Source organism: Balearica regulorum, chromosome 27, assembly GCF_011004875.1.
Source record: "Balearica regulorum gibbericeps isolate bBalReg1 chromosome 27, bBalReg1.pri, whole genome shotgun sequence".
NCBI classification, from domain to species: domain Eukaryota; kingdom Metazoa; phylum Chordata; class Aves; order Gruiformes; family Gruidae; genus Balearica; species Balearica regulorum.
Genome location: NC_046210.1, coordinates 496,919 through 516,998, shown reverse-complemented (window position 1 = coordinate 516,998; position 20,080 = coordinate 496,919). Strand labels below are relative to the sequence as shown.

At 47.4% G+C, this 20,080-nt stretch overlaps 1 protein-coding gene across 2 annotated transcripts; it reads left to right on the top strand.

Moving 5' to 3' along the window:
* The first annotated feature begins 8,451 nt into the window (after nucleotides 1–8,451).
* Nucleotides 8,452–19,426, top strand: ANXA4 (annexin A4). Of its 2 annotated transcripts, XM_075736497.1 has the most exons (14): nucleotides 8,452–8,648; nucleotides 8,749–8,844; nucleotides 12,663–12,719; nucleotides 13,381–13,456; nucleotides 13,881–13,975; nucleotides 14,255–14,368; nucleotides 14,539–14,629; nucleotides 15,081–15,160; nucleotides 15,555–15,611; nucleotides 16,070–16,163; nucleotides 16,661–16,756; nucleotides 17,204–17,262; nucleotides 17,595–17,717; nucleotides 17,980–19,426. In XM_075736497.1, exons 3-14 carry the CDS (start codon nucleotides 12,717–12,719, stop codon nucleotides 18,037–18,039), a joined length of 948 nt encoding a protein of 315 aa, XP_075592612.1. In that variant the 5' UTR covers nucleotides 8,452–8,648; nucleotides 8,749–8,844; nucleotides 12,663–12,716; the 3' UTR covers nucleotides 18,040–19,426. The 2 variants fall into 2 exon arrangements, with proteins under 2 accessions (XP_075592612.1, XP_010304915.1); XM_010306613.2 differs by lacking the exons at nucleotides 8,452–8,648; nucleotides 8,749–8,844 and adding an exon at nucleotides 9,049–9,342.
* Nucleotides 19,427–20,080: the final 654 nt, after the last annotated feature.

The following is a 20,080-nucleotide window of genomic DNA, read 5'->3' as shown; positions in this document are numbered from 1 at the left end:
AGGAAATGGGCTGTCACAGGAAGTCCCGGCTGCCGGCGGGAGCACCGCCCCCGCGCCTCCGCCAGCCCAGAGGGCTCGGCCCGGCCCCGCCGCCCCAGGATGTCGTTCACCCCGCACGCTGGCTGAGCCACCCGAGGGCGCGGCCGTTACCCTCCTCCCCACAGAGCGGCGGAGGGGCGAATGCCGCTTTGCGGGGGGGGGGGGAAGTAGGAGTAGGCGGAATGGCGGCAGCCGGCCGCAACGCGCGGCACCCTGGGAAGTGTAGTTCTCCTTCACCAAGCGGTAATTGCTGTGGACGCCGCACCGCCGCGGCTGGGACGACAACTCCCGGCATGCAGCGCGGCTCCGCCCGGGCTAGGTGGGGGGAAAGACGAGGAGGGGGGCGCGGGGCGACGTTTTGGCGGGGCCTGTGGAGAGAGAGCCCGGCGGGGAGGCTGACCCTCAGCCCGGCCGGCGGGGACGGGGTCCCCAGAGGGCCGAGGGAGAGTGCCCGTGGGCCATTTCTTCTCCTTGCTGACAGGGATGGGCGCAGAAATCCTGTCAGCAAGGAGCCGTGGCCCACACTGGCACCACACCTGGCAGCGGCTTTTTACATTTATTTTCGAAATAGTGTGCTTAAACTTGACATTTTCGTGTCATAATAATAAAAGTCCCCTGCTGTGACTGACATCTTGGGCTTGAGCTGAAATACAAGGCATGTCTTCACACAGGCCCTGCTAGCAAGCACTTGAGAGCCTCAAGTAAAACTAGAGAGATCCCCAGCCCTCAAAACTCATTGGGGTTTAAGCCTTTAAGCCTAGCAGTTGGTATTGTAAAGCCTGCACCTTATATTTGCTATTAAATTACATCCTCCTCCTCCTCCCCATTCCAGTACCTCATACAGTTTGCAGCAAGATGCTCATGAGCAGCAATACAACTCATCCAAAGAGCCCAAAGTCCTTGGGTCAGGCTTCAGAGAAGTTTAGTTCAGCTCAAATCTCATGAAATTTCCTTTAAATGTACTTTGAGGGTTTTTCCAGATTTTTTTTTTCCCCTCAGAAATCAGGAGATTTTTCCAGTTTATAGCATCTGCAGCAGCTGGCTCCTCTCCTTTCCACATGCATTAACAGGAAAGGCCAGAGCTGGGATTTCAAACAGCAGAGGGAAACATTAAAATGGCAAAAATTAGTTTTCCCAGCCTGCGACCCAGAATACAGAAGCCCTACAAGCGTGCGGCTGCCAGAGGAATGCCTCCACGACAGCACCGCGCTCCTTCCTCCCCTCAGCTGGGGCCCAAGAGGAACCCAGAGCATGCTCGCATTTTCCCAATGACTATTATTTCCTGTCTTATGGTAATAACTACAGCCATCCTGCTGACAAGCTCCTGTCCCAAGCGGATAGGTTAGGCAGGCCCTGGTTACTGTGGGATGGCAAAAATGTTTACCCTTCGCACAGCCCTTTTTCTTTTTCCTGCATTGCTTTTGGGCACAGGCTTCCAGCAACGCCAACAAGACTGGATCAGCATGTTGTAAACAGACCTCATTGTCATCCCCCCCCCCCCCCAGTGTTTGAAGACTTTTAAGATGCATATGGCTCTCAGAATAAACAAGTAAAATTGCTGATGATAATATTTAGCATGTTGGATACACAGGTCTAAGTGCATCACTGTACAGTTGCTTTTCTGCTGAGCCACTGTGCCTCTTAGTTATGGTTAATTACCTCTTCCATCATCCTTGTTCTCAGCAGTTCTTGTAGGTAAGGGTCTACAAGCCCACCTTGCCAACCTCAAAGTCATCCTCATCATTCACCCCTAGTTTGTAGGGTGCTGTGGCTCCTATTGCACCTCATTTCGGGTACAAGACACCCTAAATCCACACAGTTGGAACTGCAATCATTTCAGCCAGCCAGCTAACACAAGTATGAAAGCAGTCCTTTTTCATTTAACAGGCTTTAATCTGCATTAAACCTTGCTCAGCTGTGGTTTGGGGATGTGATGACTTGCCAGTGGTCAGTACAGAAGGTTCACTTGCCCTTCAGGTTAAATATGAACTGGCTAAAGTCAGTTGCTTCTATCAATTTAATTTTTTTTAATTACTCTAACCTGTGAAAGATCCCCAGGCACCCATTAAGACTGAGGTAAAACACCCAGTGCAAAAAGGGTCCAATAACCAGTGATTTCTGGGGACTCCACAGAACTGAACAATTTCCAAGGAAATTGGGCATCTCTGTACAGTACAGGGAAATGACTCATTTCCAACTAAAGCAGATAAAGCCCGCTGCCGTGCAGAGAGCTTGCAGATGCACTGCTGAACATCCTAACCAGGCACTGAAAAAGTACTTTTTAAAAGTACCTGGGAGCACCGAGGTCTAATGCAGGCAAGCGTCAGACCCCATACAACTATGGAGCCCTGATGTTCTGGCCACAGGCACAAGAACTCCGTTGGTGACCATTTTGGGGAGCAAAAGCACAACAGAGGCCGGTCCTCAGTTGCAGATGCTCATGATATTCTTTATTCCAGAAGGCATGAGGCTCGGCTGCACTGCTGCAATCCCAGTGACCTTCATATGGATCAGAGAGAACCGAGCCTGAAAGCTTTAAGTGAAAAAGCTGATCAGTGATTGCCAGCAGAGACATAGTCCAGTATTCCTCCTGTGTTAGCCTAGAGCGACTCCAGGGTGCTCACTGATTTGTCCCACTGCAGAGGGAAACCTCAGTCTGTCAATCTGAAACACCAAATTTTAGCTGTTAAAATCCTGTGACACTAGGTTTAAATATTCAAGTCCTGACGATGTGGTCAGAGCTGTTCGTGTGCGTATTGTCTCCCTGATACCCGGTTCCCCTATGCTGCTAAGAAAACGCATCCAAATCCCCAGGAAGAAGCACATTAATACAGCTGCATCCCTCTTGATCAAACTTTCCAGACAGCTCAGCGTTTTCTAAATAAAAACAGGCTTTTGGGAAGGTTTCACGCAAGTGACCTAAAAGCGAGGGCACACTGACCTCTCCTGGGCATTTCCAGAAGTGGCAACAAGGTAGAAAAAAGCCTACACAGCTTTTTGTGCCTGGTTATACATAGCCGTCCAGGGGCAGCAAGGCAATGGTCATATTTTCCTGTATTCAGCATGTAGTAAAACCTTCTCATCCAGTTATTTTTATCTTGACGAGAACGTTCCCTTAACCACACACGTTTACTGCAAAAATTTCTGCCAAGCTTCTCACCAGCTAAAGAGTATTAGGGCTCCTATTCTATCCACCTCTCTTTTGCCCATGTTTTCTGGAATCCAAGGATTTCTTTAAGTGTATAGTCATGGCCCACAAACTGACCAGAAGACCCATCACTTTTCTTTACCACCCTCAAGAAAAGGTCAACTCTCAAGCACATTATCATCTAGCTAGTAATTTGGCTAGGTTCAAGAGTTCTGCAGAGGAACAAAAAGATGACTCAAACTCATATCTATATTTTACCTGTTTAAGAACTAAAAGTTTCCACATCTTCCATGGATCCTGTTTGCCCTTGTAAGACACACTCACTTCCTGGAGGCAGGAGCCAACATCTTCCATCAATGGCAATGGCACTCATGGCCTAGGTATAGAGTAGACACACGTGGAAATAATTGAGGTGATTGAGTTCTGTAGGTTCATGCATGTTTGATGTAATACTATGCGTAGCCTGGATCGATACTGCGTAGTGGGACTGACCACCAAGTCGAAAAGAGCCACGCTTCTCAAGGAGCATGACTTCATACTACTAATATATGCTGTTGTTTAATTTCTTTTCTTCATTAAGAGAAATTTGCAGATTGGGTTCTCACTGAGAAAGGATTTATCATCAGCTGTGTTTTGAGTGTCAGGGTCCTGAGCGTACTTTCATTGCCCCAAGCAGTCTCACCTGGGCACACTTTGCTCATTGACCGTGATCTCCATTTAAGCACAGGCCCAGGAGACCCCCTCTTTCCTTGGGGCAGGTGCAGGGCAGTCCTGGCTGTGGTTCTGAGTTTTGGCTTTGCTGGGCAAGCTCTGGCTGTGTTTTAAGTAGAGATGTTTCTTAGTGCTTCTAACTTGGTTTCCTAGGTAGGTTGTGGTCTTGCTTCCTTGCTTTGCCCTGCGATCACCATGGTGGCGGTTGATGAAGCTGGTTACTGCCCCAACTATCTTTAGGCATGGCAGGACTGGGTCCTGTTGGCATCCTTTGCTCCTAACCTGTTTTCTTGTGTGGAGCAGCCCTGCTCTTGTTGCTTTTTAGCACTAGATATGTCATGTTAAGATGCTTAACATGTTTTCTGTACTCCAAGCGCTGCATAAACCAGTTTCTATCATATTTCCATGAAGGACTGAATGCACGTGGGCCTTAGAAGTCACCCTTAGCTGGGCAGTCAGCTCTGTTTCCATCCCCTAGAGCTGGGTTATAGCCAAAACACAGAGCAGCTAAGTAAGATAAAGCTACATAGAGGCAGATATTAATTAAGAGGAGGAAAAAAAAAAGAAAGCTACTCATTTCCTTTTCAGAACTATATGTATGCTAATTGAAGTAAACATTCATTAAGCCCATTAAATGAAATTTAGGCTTGATAAGGCATTTAAGGCTGCTGGAAGCAATGGTGCAGCAATTCATAGCCCGCAGCTTTGGGGAAGGAGGGTTGAGGCTGTGCCACAACTAATACATGGCTTCCACAGGGGCATTAGGAGTTTCCCTGGCTGAATGTCTCTCCATGGAGCTGGCAAATTCCTTAAGGCCTGCGGATAATGTCATATCAATTAATCTTAGTAGTGGGGGTTGGTTTGAGACAAAGTTGTTATGTTTGTACAAACTGTAATGTGAATGCAATTATAGTGGTCTAGCCCATCTCTTGAGCTTCATGTAAATAGGCTGTACCACGACAAGCAGTGTAATTATGATTGCACTGCATCCATGCTAGGTGATGTCTTCCTAGCAATGGCTTATGAAGGCCAGGCAACCTTCGACCATGTGAAGGCTCCTGAGCATCCTCTGCCAGAGCCTGTGCCCTCAGCTCTGCTGGGGATGTTAAAGCAGACCTGTTTTCCCTGGTTCCTTTTGTACAATGGAAGGTGAAACAACACAAGCAACTAGGATCAAGAGCAAGCGACATCTCGTATAACTGCAAGGGGCTCTTTCAAAGGTAAAGTGTCACCCCGCAAGTGCCTAACCATCTTCGCAGCCCCACTGTAGAGGTGCTTGCTGACTCCAGTCCCCCTTTGGATGGCATCCATTAGCACAGGCAGCCAACGAAGCTGTCAACCAACCAACGGCCCAGGACTGTTTGCCTTCCCTGCTCTTTACAGCTTTAGTTAATAAAACTGTAGACTGGGCTCATGGCCAAGTGCAGCCTTAAGTTTCTCTCTAAGAGAAAGGCAGAGTGTGGGGGTATTTCTGAGATGGAGTCAACACAGCATATGCTGTGGGACAGCAGTCTGGAAAGTACTGAGTGTGGTGGCATCTGAGACACCGTTATAGCTGTCGCTGTCACTGTTATAAATTGTAATAGCATCCAGGATGTCTTCTCGTGTGCCTGCCTGCAGAACATGCAAGCATCCCTGTCTTAAAAATCTTGTAATTGAGTCATGCTTGAAATTGGGTGTTTGACTCCTGGCTTTTTCATACAGCTGCTCGTTGCTGCTTCCCCTTACAATTTATTTTCTAAGGCTTGTAGACCACTGCATCTTAGTGGTCTCTTGTTTTAAAGGCACTTTAGGTTAGAGGGATTTTCTCAAACCAGTTCTGCTCCCCTGTTGGTTCTTGGCCTTGTGTGACACAGATGTTTATGCAATCAAACCAGGTCCATCCAGAGAGCCCTTGAACTTGCAGAGCAGTACTGATACGCTGTGCTCAGGGCTTTGTAAGTCCTGTCTGGATTGCTAAGCGGTGGAGTGCTGCACATTCCCCTGGTAATACTGACTGTGCACAACAGCATTTCTAATGGTTATGGTGGGTAATGAAGAGCAAAGAACACTTTCATTTCTTATGTGAATTGGGATATTTCAGTCTTCCCACCTCAAATAAACACTGCTTACCTATTTCTGGGAGTGTGTGTGTCACCTTCCTTCCTCTCTTTGTGTTAAAAGGACTCTGCTCAAATTATAGAACAAAAGCTTCAGGCTGGCTCTTCCTAGGATCTTCCCCAAAACACCACTGGTTCTGCACCAAGGCTACCTCTGACCTATGGAAATGGACATTTCATCCTATACGGTGCTGAGCTGGAGGTAAGGAGCCATTCCTGCTCTAAGCGTCAAAAGTACCCCTACATCCCTGCAGCGAGTCCTTACATCTGCAGGTAACTTTGTGATTAAGCTGATATTCATATGCAGAATGTGAGAATTCTTTACCCTCTTACATGCATATGAAAATTGGTGCTTTAGAAAAGCAAGCGCTGGTTTTGGCCTCCACCCTAACCTCAGCTCCGCGCTGCTATGGAGACAGTAGTCTGAGCTACAGCATTGCAACACAGCTCTGACAGCACTTGTGCAACAGCTGAATAACCCCATTTTCAGGGGCTGCCGACTGCAAACTGCTGGTGCTCAGGTATAAAAATGAGCATTCCCTTATGAACTTCCTGAAAACACTGGCATAATCCCCAAGGGCTCAGATTCTGGCCCTCACTTAAATCTGTGGGAGATTGGCTAATGACCTTGTTAGGGCCAGGATTTGGACCTCGGTGAATGAGGTGAGGCTGTTTCTCCAAAGCTAAAGGCAGGTACCTGCTAATCAAATGATACATTGAAAATCTCTCCTTCCAGCACCAGGTTCCTCTACTCTTTGAGGTGCAAATTTAAAAAGGCAGGTCCTTAGGGCAAAAACATAAATGCTGCTGTTTTCCAAGAGGTTCAGCTCTGTTTTTATTGTGGGACCTAGATTAAATACCTCCTGCTTAACAGGCTGGCTGCTTGAGCTTAGTTTATTTACTTAATGCACACAGCCCTGTCTTTGTGATCTTTGGTTGTTATTACGTCTCTTGCAGAGATGGGAGAACAGCAGGATGGGGTGGGAATACAGAGCAGGTATGCAACCAGGTAGAGTCCAGGTATTTGGAGAGCTTTATAATGAGGGGTGTGTTAAAATAATCGATGGGACAAACAGGAAATATCAGTGAAAAGCAATGTACTTTGGCACTTACTACACTGATAGGAACTGTGGGTTTGTCCATTACTGTCCCTCTTTTGATGTGAGGACAGCAAAGCTATGCCAGTCGGTGCCTCAGGCTGGAGATATTAAAGGATAGCCATAGCCTTTCCATCCTTTAAGAGATGAAAGCTGAGCAGACCCTAGACAAAAGGCTCCTGGGGAGACAAAGCTTTGTCCCTTGAACTTTACATAGGAAACTTCTCCTACAGCAACAACCCCTTGCCTTCCTGAAGGGAGCAGCCCTTGTAGCACAAGGTACAACAGGGTGCAGTCCACCATTGCCCTAAATCCCCTGTCCTTCCATCCACCTTCCAGAAAAGCTTGGCTAACTCTGAGCATGGTCAGAAGCTTTTGTACCTTGGTGGTTGTTTTTTTTTCCCCCCCCCTTTCTGGTCCAAACAATCATGATTGTCTGAAATGGATGGCTGCGGAGCCAGCATCTGTAACCAGCCAAGATTATAGGGAACTCAGCTGTGTGTTGGGTCAGGATCTGGCTTCCAAAGGGACTACACTTCCATAACGAATTCTGGATGGCCAAAAATATCCACACAAACACTTTACATCTTCAAGTATTCCTGCCTATTTGGAGCATCTCCCAGGGGGAAAGAAAAAATTAAATTATGTGAATCGTGAATGGCAGGATTGGTGCAATATTTAAAGGATAAAAAACTTCCAGAAAAGATGAATAACTTGCAGTCTAGAATAATTACTGTTGCATATATCATTGACTTCAGTGTCAGAGCCTCTCAGTCCTTGGGGCTGAAGAGGCTGGAAGGCAAGCAGAAGAATGAAGCTTTTGAAAATACACAGGCTAAAAAAAAAAAAAAGTATCAGAGGCAACCTAAGATGGAGAAACACAGCAGTTCTCCTGCTGGTGGATTAAAATGAGCGGGTATGGGCCCAGAGCAGCAGCCAGCTGATGTGAGAGGAAGGGATGAGAATGGAAACTTTAACAGATGTAGGAAAGAGAAGAGTTTCTCCTTAGTGACTGTTGCTAATACGTACTAGTCCATGCTGGATCCTGGTTGGGGTAAAGTGCCAGATTTTGCAAGGAGAGAGACTCTGTGATGGAAAAGGAGAGTGCTTGTGGCTCGAACCCTGTTTTTCTGTTACCTTCTGGTCACAACGTCCCCCCGCATCAGCAGGGAGCGAGTAGGTGCTGGCTGGGCTCCGTGGGGTTGGTTTTGGGCGGCTGAGCTGCAGCGGGAGCTGTAATAAGCCAGCTGCACAGGCACGCTCGCTGGAGCACAGCCTGCATTCATCTGAGCTGCTAAATTTAGGTCTCTTCCAGCAAAAGAGCATGTGCAAAGAGGCACAGGGATGAGATATAACTGTCGTATGAGCTGGAAAAAGGAACCTGAGAGGGTTGATTTACCCGTTATAATAACAACCGTACTTTTGGCATCAGAGGAGACCAAAGTCCCTGAGGATATACACAGGGAAGATAAGATATGTATTATTGCAAGATTGATTACCCTCTGTCAGCCTCACGATCTTGTCCAAGACTGACCCTGCCAGTGTCACATCGGGGTAAAACTGAAATGCTTTTGCCTGAAGTGCTTTGACTTTAGGGTGGTGCCATTTATTGGGGAAAAAATAATCATCTTTATGAAAATAATCGTTCTTACAGAAATCATGGCTGTTTGTGAGGCAAAGTTCTCAGACAAGGGGGAAGGATGCTGAAGACCTGGAGAGGTGCTGTGGGAGCAAAGGAGACACAATACAGGTAAGAAATCCCCACAGACAGCACGGGGGGAGGAACAGGACTTCTTGCTCAAGGCTGTCGCTGACTGTGTACTCCACGCCATCGTCCCCCTCGCTCCTCCCTTGGTACACCCTTTTGTACACCAGCGTAGAGACCTCAGGCGCTGGCTGCAGTCAGAGAGACCCTCTGTTCCCAGGGGTTTTACAGGCAACAGCTGGGGAGCACAGAAGCCATCCCAGCCTGCCAGGCCACTTTTACTTGCAAGGGCCTCTGTGTAACCCCAAAAGTGCATTTCCTAAATGCCCATGAGGCTGCCTGGGGAGTCTCTCCCTGCTCTGGATTCCACCCAGCTGTTTACGGAAGGGCAGAGGAGGGGAGCAGGGCTGGATTGCCTTGCTGTCAGAAAAGCTGTTTTGCGCCGGGGAGTCCCTCCCTGCTCCAGGGCGGGGACTTTGCCATCCAGGACAAGGCGAGCAAAGCTCTCCCCATTCCTGCCAAGGCACCCCCTTGGGACAGCAGGTGAGTGCCGCGCTAACTGGGAGGGGGGTCCCCTTTGGCATGGGGAAGGGGTTGCACGGCTAGAGGTGCCTGGGAAGATGCCAAGCACTGTCCCCCGCTCGCCAGACCGCAGCGGCTGGTAGTGTGGCTGTGCGGGAGCGGGATGGCCCTTGGCTGGGTGGGTGCCTCGTCGGGAGCCGCGACGCCAAGGCATTGGGGTGCTGGGGCAGCCCTGGAGGGCGCAGGCCTGGGGTGAGGGAGGACGGGGAGGTGGGTTGTGGGAAGGAGGAAGATGGCTGACTCTTCCCAGGCGCAGGGAGTGCGGGTTTTGCTTCCTACGTCTGCCGTGCCCCGTGGCCAAGCTGGCACGTCCTCCGCGCTGGGTGCTGGAGCGTGGAGGGCATGGCGGGGGGCTTGTGAAGCAGCTTCGGGTGGGCACGCAGGCTGAAGCGAGGAGTACGCGCCTCTGCTAATTCAGTATTTTTATTCCTTTTGAGGGCAGTAGCCAGACAAATGTCATCGTGTGGGAGGTGCTGGGATATTTCAGCTGGCTGGGGACTCACCAGCAGAAGGGAGATCCTTTCCTGAGCTGCAAATCGGGCTGGGATCAGGGTCAGTCACCTTGCTAGGAGCCCCAGACCTGCACCAGCGCTCTGTGTCTCCCGAAGCACAGCCAGCTGTGGAGGGAGCAGGCTGTATCCAGCGCACTGGAAACAGCTGGCGGTAGCAGAGCCATGGAAAAGCTGATCTGGCGCAGGGTGCGGGTTTGTGTTCGAGTGAACGTGCACCGAATGAAAGAACTAGTCAAACTAGTCCAGTGTTTGCTTTGCAAGGGGATGGGTTGCAAAACACTGGTCTTCCACTCCAGATCCTGGATGTGGGACTGGCAACATGTGTACGAGCTCAAACTTGGGGGGAAAAAACCTGTTTCTATCCTGTTAAGCTGTTGGGAGCTTTGCTTGCCAGGAGCTGCGGGCACTCTGTGCACAGTCAGGGAAACTTGATTCGGAGCAAGTCTGAATTTGAATTGGCCAGTACACACAACAGTTTCAGCTGTTTTCTGATAAATGAAGTTTATTCTGGATTCAGCTTTTAGAGGACATTGATGTGGGCTTATAGTGGCCTGATTAACTGATAAAGCCTGGCAGGAAATGGTCATCCATGGAAAAAAAATTAAATAATGGGAGGGATGCCTCATACACCTGCACTCTGTCATCTGGCCGCAGTACTTTGAGCCTGTTCTAAGCCAGGCCTTTATTCTGGGGTGAAGCAAATAACATCAGGACGGGGATTAGCCAGGGCACCCTTAGCACTTGTTAGCTGACTCTTTGCATGCAGAGTTTAATAATTCAAAACACAGAGTTGTTGCTCCTATCCTGAAGCTGTTTTTCCCCATTTGAGCTGTAGGCCAAGACTTGTGTTAAGCTGCAGAGCGCTGGCAAATCTGAGCAATCCCTTTCCCTCCGTAGTAGCAAAGGGAGTGGCTAGGAGAGTTTTATTCATGTAATGCCCCAGCCTGAGCAGTTCATGGAGACACCTTCACCTCTGAAAGGGAGCAGGGTGATTACAGGGGCAGGGCCCATTGCTGGAGAACCTGGCTGAACTGCCGAGCACTTTCCACCTGTAACTTCAGCAGCTCGGTTCTTGTGGCACCGCACACGGAAATATACTGGGGCCAAACCAGCACTTGCAGATTGCACAGTGGGGTTAGCACCGCTGCCCTTCGCAGTGCGCTACTCTTTATATTCCTAGTGACGTTTAAGATGGATGAAGAAATCGGAATCTTACAGTCAATATTCAATGTGGTATTTCTGTTATAATTTGATATTGCAGGAACATTTGCCCTGAACCCAGTGCACACAGCCTTTCCTCGTGTTTTTGTTCCTTTCTGCCAGCTCATTTGCACTCGGTATTTTTCTGCCTCCCACCTCCTTTTCCTTGTTTAGTGACCTTTCTTTTGCCCTCTCATCTACTTGCTAAACCAGCCTGTCTAATATTCCTGCTTCTGTGTACAAACCAAAGGAATGGTAAAACTGCATCAGAAAAAAACATCTATGAAATTCGAAGCCATTATTTAGTGTCTGGCTAAAGCAAAATAAAAGTTGGCTTTATACTTCTAGAAAAGATTAAAGAACAAAGGTGACTTTTCTGAGGTCTAGGTCATAATTTGACCACTGAACTACATCATCATATGAAAGAAAGCAAACTCCACACTAAGAATTTTCCATATGTTTCCTGATTGCCCAGGATGCAATAACGTACAGATGACCTGGAGAGCACTCAGGAGTGCACACTGAGAGTTAACTTGCCCGAACAGCATCCTCCGATGATATTCTGGATTTGTAAGGGTCATGTGAAGCATGAGCAAAGACACTCCCGTTCTTGCACAACTGTCTGGGCTCATTGATAGCAGCTATTAAGCACCATGAGCAGGATTAGGGAGAGATGTCGTCAGCTGCTGGCATCACTGCTTCTACTTAAGGGCTTAATGCAAGAACCTTGGCTCATGCTGTGTTGAACTTGAGCTGCAGGGAATTGAACCTTGTCCTAGAACTTGACATCCTGTCCACCTACCAGGGATACAGCAAAATACATTGGTTGTGTTCACGTATAGGCCCTATGCATGAAAACAAAATTATAAGCAGAAAAAAATAAACCCTGAGGAGATGGCAAATAAGCTTTTTTTTTTTTTTGAGGGCTTTAACAGTCAGTTAAAACTGCCGTCCTACAAGGAATTACACATTGCACCAAATGGAGATGTTGAATACAGCAGATTTTAAGAGGGAAAATAATCCTCCTGTCCCAGTCTTCCCGTGAGGTTATCCTTAGCATGCTCATCCACATCTTGATGTTGTCTCTGCCTCCCAGGGAGGCTCCCTGTGAAGGCTGTTAGGACTGTGCAGGCACCCTCAGGCTTTCACCTGGCAAGGTCAAAGCCACGTGTTTTGAAGGGCATGGGAATCAAGACTATTTTCTTTGCTCCCAGGGCAACGTTGTCTGCTTCTCCTCGTAGCCTCAGCCAGGCTGTCAAGCTAGCCATAGAAAAGAAATTTCTTAAATTACTAGTGCTAATCCTCTACTTGTGCACCACATCCCTCTTTCAAACAGGGCGAACGCCCTTGCCCTACGCTGTTGCGAGCCAGCCTTCGTTCGTTCAGTCCGACACAGGACTGGAATCTCCAGGATGCTGCTATGGGCGTTCAGTAGGGCTGTTCAAAAGCTGCTTTGAGACCTCAGAGAAATTAGATGGTTGCTTAACCAGCCCCAATAATTGGCAAGGGTAGGTATATTCTATTAATTATTTGCTAGAAAACTAACACTTCCTCTGTTTTTTATTACAGTTGTCTAACTGCCTGGGGACTCAGACAATAGCAGATTGACTAAAGACAAGAGCGATGGTGAGTGTGCATGTTTTCTGTACCATGCTGTGCCAAGCATTTGATCAGATAAACGTGGGGAGTGTATCTCAGATAAGGACGCAGCAGGAAGAGCACTGTCACTGTCTGCCCCTTTATGCGGGGTGAGTTTATCGCTTCTCTCTGCATCCCCATGCTAGAGGTGAATGACTCACGTGTACGGGCTTTTCCATTTGGGGAGCTAATGGAAAATCCGGTCAGATATTAGTTCAAAGAACATGAATTTTTCCAGATAAACTTCCTGGGCATATTATTCTTTTCAGGTTCAACCTGCAAGGTAGCCATCTATATGGTAGTTATCCCTGTGCCTAACCTACGTGAACATTAAGCAGTGTTTTGCTGATGATTTTCATGGGAACAGGAAATTGGAAACCAGATACTCCATGGGCAGCTATACGATGATATTTTCTTCTTTTAGTTATGTCCCTGTGGCTTACATCTTACGTGGCTGGGAAGTCCCTCTAGAATAAACTGTTTCTCTTTAGGGTAGGATGGAAGCCTGATATAAAATCACTCACGTTTGTGGGTGGACTTTACTTGCTTTTTTTTTAAAAATTTTTTAATTTTTTTTTTTAATTCACCTCTACTGTATGTATGCATCACTTTGAGTCTGTCTTTCACAACTCCTCTTCTGTGGGTTTAGGCAACAATCAAGGGGGTCTCAAGTTTCAGTGCTGAGCAAGAAGCACAGGCACTAAGGAAGGCTATGAAGGGATTTGGTAAGTTGGTCTCCCTCCACTGTTAAACCCTCTTCCCCCCCCCCCACCCCGAGCATTGGGAATGTTTTGTCTGGCGGTTTGTTAGAGGGGAAGTCTAGCCATTTGCATTGTCCTCCTGCCCTGTGAGGGCACTGAAAGGAATCAAGCAACTCGATCAGGCTGAGGCTTGAACCCAACTTGAAATCCAAGCCTTGGCCACAAAAACATCCTTGGTCAGGCCCTGTTTTCTCTCTCCTGTGGTGTGGTATTCCCATGCCGCTGGCTGAGTTGAGGCACTTCTGTACATTGATCTAGTCCCCAGTGCTGTTGAGAACCAGGTTGTGCAAGGAGCAGAAGATTGCTAATGGCACACTCTGGACAAGACCAGAGCATGCTTCTGGTGCTTGTGCAAGCAGCCTGACTGATTTCCATTGGTTTCTTCCAGGCACGGATGAAGATGCCATCATCGAGATTTTGACCAAACTAAATGTTTCCCAACGTCAGCAAGTTCTGATCACCTATAAAAGCAGTATTGGCAGGGTAAGTGGTCTTCAGAGATTTAGTGACTGTGGCTTTACCGGGAGATGCAGACAATTTTGGGGTTCTATCACTTGGGTGACATGTGAACAACATCCTAGTCTCCACAACAGTAAGGTTAGCACAAGCTTTCCCTCGCCAAATTTGTTTTGGTCTTGTTCACTTCTGAGCAATGGTTCATCCAAGGAGAGTTGGAGCACGAAGAAAAGTGGTGAATGAGTTCTTTCTGTTCTCAAATGCTCTATCTTCTCCCAACGCCTTTCTTCTCTCTTTGTCTTCTAGGATTTGATTGATGACTTGAAGTCTGAGCTGAGTGGGAATTTTGAAAGGGTGATCATTGGCATGATGACTTCTACCACCATGTACGACGTGCATGAACTGAGGAGGGCTTTGAAGGTTCGGAAATCTTCCTTTTATGTTGCTTAGGTTCTGGTCAATTTAGTATGATACGGCATAATTATAAATTTATTATTTTTTTTATTATTAACTAATAATTTAAAAAATCCTAATTGCACATCAAAACAGTCCTCATTATAATCTTGGATCTTGTCTTTGCAATTCCCTAGGGTGCAGGAACAGATGAAGGTTGCCTGATTGAAATTCTGGCTTCTCGCACAAACGAAGAGATTCGGCGCATTAATGAGAACTACAAACTTCGTATGTAGTGCAAGCTGCAAGCCATACCATACTGAAAAGTGACTTATGTGTATGCATGGACATGTGAAGAGGAAGGAGAGGGGTCTGTTAGCCTTTAAATGTGACACATCAGCCAATACAACTATTGCCGTTTGTCCAGAGAGAACCTCTGAGTTAGAGGTGTCAGGACTGCTAACAGCCTCAAGGGCTAGAATTTCACCCAGAAATTGAATCAGTCTAAACAAAATGGGATGGGGTGGTTATGTCTATCAGTTGGATGTTTGTCCACGTGTGGATCTGTTGCCAGTTTTATACTGGCTCTGCTTCTTAATTTTGCCCTGTATCACTAAATGTGATGGCTGGGCTGCTCTGATGATGTTTAGAGCCCTGAGCACAGTTCTGTACTTACCCAGCTAATGGCTGGCAAATGTGGACAAACAGTCCTAACAGATGTTGTGTGTGCTCTTGCTAGAATACGGCCGTACCCTTGAGGAGGACATTGTCTCTGACACATCTTCCATGTTTCGAAGAGTCCTCGTGTCCCTCGCAACGGTAAGTCCAGGCTAAGGGAAATGGGGGTGAGTCCTCCTGTTGCTGATGGACACGCCTCTCACTTCAGCAATGAGGTGTTTCGGGCTGGCTTTTGTTTCGCTTACCTTGCGTTTCACCTCGCTCGCATTTCACACCCGGCTTCTGCAGGGAGAGGAGTCTGGCTCGGGGTATGCGTTAATGCCGTGTGCTCTTTTTAAAATGGCCCAGTTAAAGTGGATTATTACAAAAGGAAGTACAAATCCCATCTGAGCCATATTTTGCTGTATTTGTGAGCTACTATTCAATTTGAAGGATCCCATTATGCATCTCCAGTAACTTGTTTTGAATGGGGAATTTGCTGGGCTTGCATTAGTTGCTCTGATGAAAAGCGTTTTTCATCCTTGTATCACTGCAGGGAAACAGAGATGAGGGAATGTATGTGGATGATGCCCTTGCTCAGCAAGATGCTCAGGTGCGTAGCAGGTTTTTTTCCTTTGCAAGAATTGTCCACTCTTGTACCTGTGATGCGTGGTGAATCCCTGCTTTCTCTAGACCTCATTTTTTTCCAAGGTAGAACAGTAAGCCTGAAGCTATGCTAGACAGCAGCACCCTAGGTGGAGGCCTGGGCTCTATACTCAGTTTTGACCCTTAAAGAAGCCTCTTTGCTGTTCTGACTCAGCCGGTGACATGGGGGTAACGGTTCTTTGCAACTCTGTGGTGAGGGGTCTCTAGACAGGCTGGGCATTTGGGAGGGGAGAAGACATTTCAGTTGAGAGTTGCTGTGCTTGGTTAGTATTTGTTGGAAAATATCTGTGATCTAGACAAGCCACAGGCCAGCAGTGCTCAAGCACCAAGAAAGTAAAAATCTCATGTGTAGGTACACCTAGTCTTCTCAATTAGCCTTACTTTGTCTATTGTAATGTCTTCAAGTGCCTGTATGAAGCTGGGGAGAAGAAATGGGGAACAGATGAGGTACAATTTATGGCCATCCTCTGTACACGGAACAGATGCCACCTACTAAGAGGTAGGACCATCCGTGATGCCCTGGACTTTTTTTCCTTGTTTGACGATACTTTTGTAGGAGCTTTGTACTTGTTCATTAACTAATTGCAAACTCTTCCTGAGACAGCAGGTATCCTAGAGCCCAGTCACATTATATTCTTTAAAACCATTTTATTCCCCCCTGAGACAAAAAAGGGACTTGAGAAAAACATCAGTACAACTTGTAAATTGGAGACAGTGAAGTGTGACTCCTATTGGGGCAGGGATGGAAAGAAGCTAAACATTTAAACTGCCATCATTAACCAGCGGTTCTTGAAAGTGCTAGCAGCAGTGGTGGGCCAATTAGCAAGACAGTTGATAATTAAAATGAATTCTTTCTGTGGGGGAGCCCTGATTTAGCTTACAATGTTCATGCAGAGTATGAGGAGTTTGATCTTGCAAAGCGATCCTTGGTGGTTTACACACTGTATGCCCTGAAGCATCTCACTCGCTCTTTTTATCGCTGACTCTTCCTCCTAGTTTTTGATGCGTACAGAGGAATTGCTAATAAGGACATAGCAGACAGCATTAAATCTGAGATGTCGGGAGACCTCGAAGATGCTTTGTTAGCTGTGGGTGAGTTCCCCGCTTTTAAACTTTGTAGACAAAGTAATTAAATAATTAGAGATACCGTATCTTGCCCCGGCTGGCTGTTTACACAGCTTCAGGAGGCAGATACTGTTTGTCTTTTTCGCAAGCCACAGTGTTATACTCTTTGCAGATACAATGGGACGAGAAAGCTCTGCACTTTATGATAGTTTGCTTTCCCAAGTGACGCTTTGGGAGCTGACATTTGCTCTCAGGAGGTATTAAAGCCTTAAAGAAAATATTACTGGGCACAGAGACATCAATTTACAGCAGGTTACTGGCTGTGGATGTCTGCTTTGTACCCGCTGTTCGTTGGCCCTGGACTGCATCGTTACGGAATAAACACCTCCACCGAGAAAGTGCTGTAGAGGTTTGGAAGACCTTCTCCTTCGGTTTTTATTGACCTTAATTCTCTTGTTCTCGTCTCCCTTACAGTAAAGTGTGTGCGAAACAAACCTGCGTATTTTGCTGAAAGACTGTATAAATCCATGAAGGTAAAGAGCTTTTGGTGTGAGATTGCTTTTTTTGGTTTTTTTTTCCCCTTGCCTCTCCATACTCGCGTCAGTAGCGTGACAGCAATTATTAGGTAAAGAGAAACTCTGCTATTAACTGAGGGGGAAAAAAAAGTCTGAGCTTTTATATGGCTCTGCTTTCCCTCAGGAAGCTCAGAGCAATATTCTTGCTGCTAGTGGATCACTCCACTAATGCAAACCTGCTCTGATGAAGGGCGCAGATCCCACAGAAGACCAAGTGCTAAAACCTTTGTGTCCCTCACTGATTTATCCAGAAGGCTTTGTTGTTGTACACGGTTGGTTTATTTCTTTAGGGCTTGGGAACAGATGACAGCACGCTGATCCGAGTGATGGTGTCCCGCTCCGAAATAGATATGCTGGATATCAGAAGGGAATTCCTGACCATGTATGGGAAATCGCTCTACTCCTTCATTAAGGTGAGCTTTTCAGTGTTAGAAACAATGAGCTGGATTTGTTAAGCAGCTCAAAGGAGACAGATCCGCACTTGACACCTATTGGGTATTTTAGAGGAGCTGAAATTAAGGAGGCTTTACATCTGTGTACTGAAAATGGTCCTGAATGTTCTCAGTTCTTAAATTGTCAAAGAGGATATGAGCCTTACAACACAGTGTATGCACTGGAAAGAATCCAGCTTCGTACAGAGCTGTAAAACTAATTGTGTTCCTTTTTTCTTTCTAGGGAGACTGCTCAGGAGACTATAGGAAAGTTCTGCTCAGACTCTGTGGTGGGGAGGATTAAAGGAGGCCTGGTGTACTGCCTGGGTGATGGGAAGCAGTTGATCATAAGGAATCCTTTCTTTTTCATTTTTCCCAAATACCTTATTAATTGCTAAGAGCATCGACTTAGGTTAGTTAATGCTCTGGTTAGATAATGGCTGTTCCGGTCGACCCTTTTGATACGCTTTTACGCTTGGAACACCCATTTGTCTACTAACTGGGTGAGCAAAGCCCGTCTTAAACAGAATGCTGTAACCAAATATCTAAAAGCTAAATCGTTTCCTGACAAGCAGTCCCTTTGCCATTGCATTCACCAGCCAAACTTATCAACTGAAGCAAACTGGGATGCAGAATAGGAGAGGCTGCGCAGGGAAAAACTAACCTCATCGATACATGGAGGATGCAGAATGCAGGCTGGCTTCAGTTGTTGCAAGATAATTAAAACACAGAGCAATCAATCATCTAAAATACGAATACGTTTAGGTCTTAACTTGCCCTCTGTTAGTGTGGAGCATTAACAGCCTTGCTGCACTTTATGTATATGTTGCCTATAGAGCTGTAGGTAGGGAAGATGTCACTGGTGACATCAGAAAAAGCCTCTTGCTGCCCTGGTTACAGGTCAGCCCTGTGTTCTTGGTCTGTTTTCCTTGACTTGTGGGAGTATAAATCATCAGGGTTCTCTTACAAACCCTTCCTCTGGGTAAAGTGATGTCGTTAGAACGGTGCCTTTTAAGGAATGACCCATCCCCAAAACCACACCTCATCAGCACTCCCTGATGCCTTAGACTGGGGTGCCTCGTACCGGGGCACCTCACCCAATCTCCCCAGCGCCAGCGGGTCAGAGCCCCGTCTCTCACTACCGTTCCAGGGTCCGGATTTTGTGCATTTTGTCCGGACTTCCACATCGACCGCTGGAAGGGACTTTTCCCCAGACCCTACACAACTGCCTGTTAAGCTGAGTGTTGTTTTCACTATAAAAATGTAGTTCTTATTTGGTTTAGCAATTTTTTTTTTTAAAGCTGTTGGTATATAATCCTGCTTCGAAGGCATCAGGCTGAGGTCAGAATTTGAAGGCACAAATTCCGATATGGCCTACACCCAATTCTGTCACTCATTTTTTTCTAAATTATGCTACTGTTGGCTTGAATAGGAGATACTTCTGTGGCCTCAAATAAAATAATTTTCTTTCTTGCTCTCTGTGCTGTAATTGGAGAAACATTCCTTAGTTTTGGTGGGAGAGGAGGCAGAACTTTTTCCAGTTCTACTGAAGCCTTCTGCTCAGTGGAAGAAAAATTCTCTTACCCGGAACAACAGGCTAACAGATGCACTCAGGCTTGGTTTTGTGTTTAAATGCCTTGTGTTATGTTGCTGACTTTTTAAAAATGAATAAAGAATTTTACGATCGTGTATTCTGGGTGAGGTAATGGGGAAATAACTGCACCCTTGGGTTTTTTCACCACCTTCTGTGCTCCGCAGGTGCTTTTTCTCCTATACAGGGACCTGCGTACACCAGCTGAGTGGGGAGAGGCTGTAGGGGGGGGTGTCCTTCAGCCCGGGTTGGGGGGTCCTTCAGCTGGGTTGGGGGGTCCTTCAGCTCGGGTTGGGGGGTCCTTCAGCCTGGGGAGGGGTCCTTCAGCCTGGGGAGGGGTCCTTCAGCTCGGGTTGGGGGGTCCTTCAGCCTGGGGAGGGGTCCTTCAGCCGGGTTGGGGGGTCCTTCAGCCCGGGTTGGGGGGTCCTTCAGCCTGGGGAGGGGTCCTTCAGCTCGGGTTGGGGGGTCCTTCAGCTCGGGTTGGGGTGTCCTTCAGCCCCGGGGGTGTCCTTCAGCCGGGTTGGGGGGTCCTTCAGCCCCGGTGGAGGGGTCCTTCAGCCCGGGTTGGGGGGTCCTTCAGCCGGGTTGGGGGGTCCTTCAGCCTGGGGGAGGTGTCCTTCAGCCGGGGGGGGGTCCTTCAGCCCCGGTTGGGGGGTCCTTCAGCCCGGGGGTGCCCAGGGCTCCGGGGGGTGGTGGAATGGGGGGACACATCTCTTGCTCCTTAGGCGAATCCTGTGGGCCCAGCGCGTGGCAA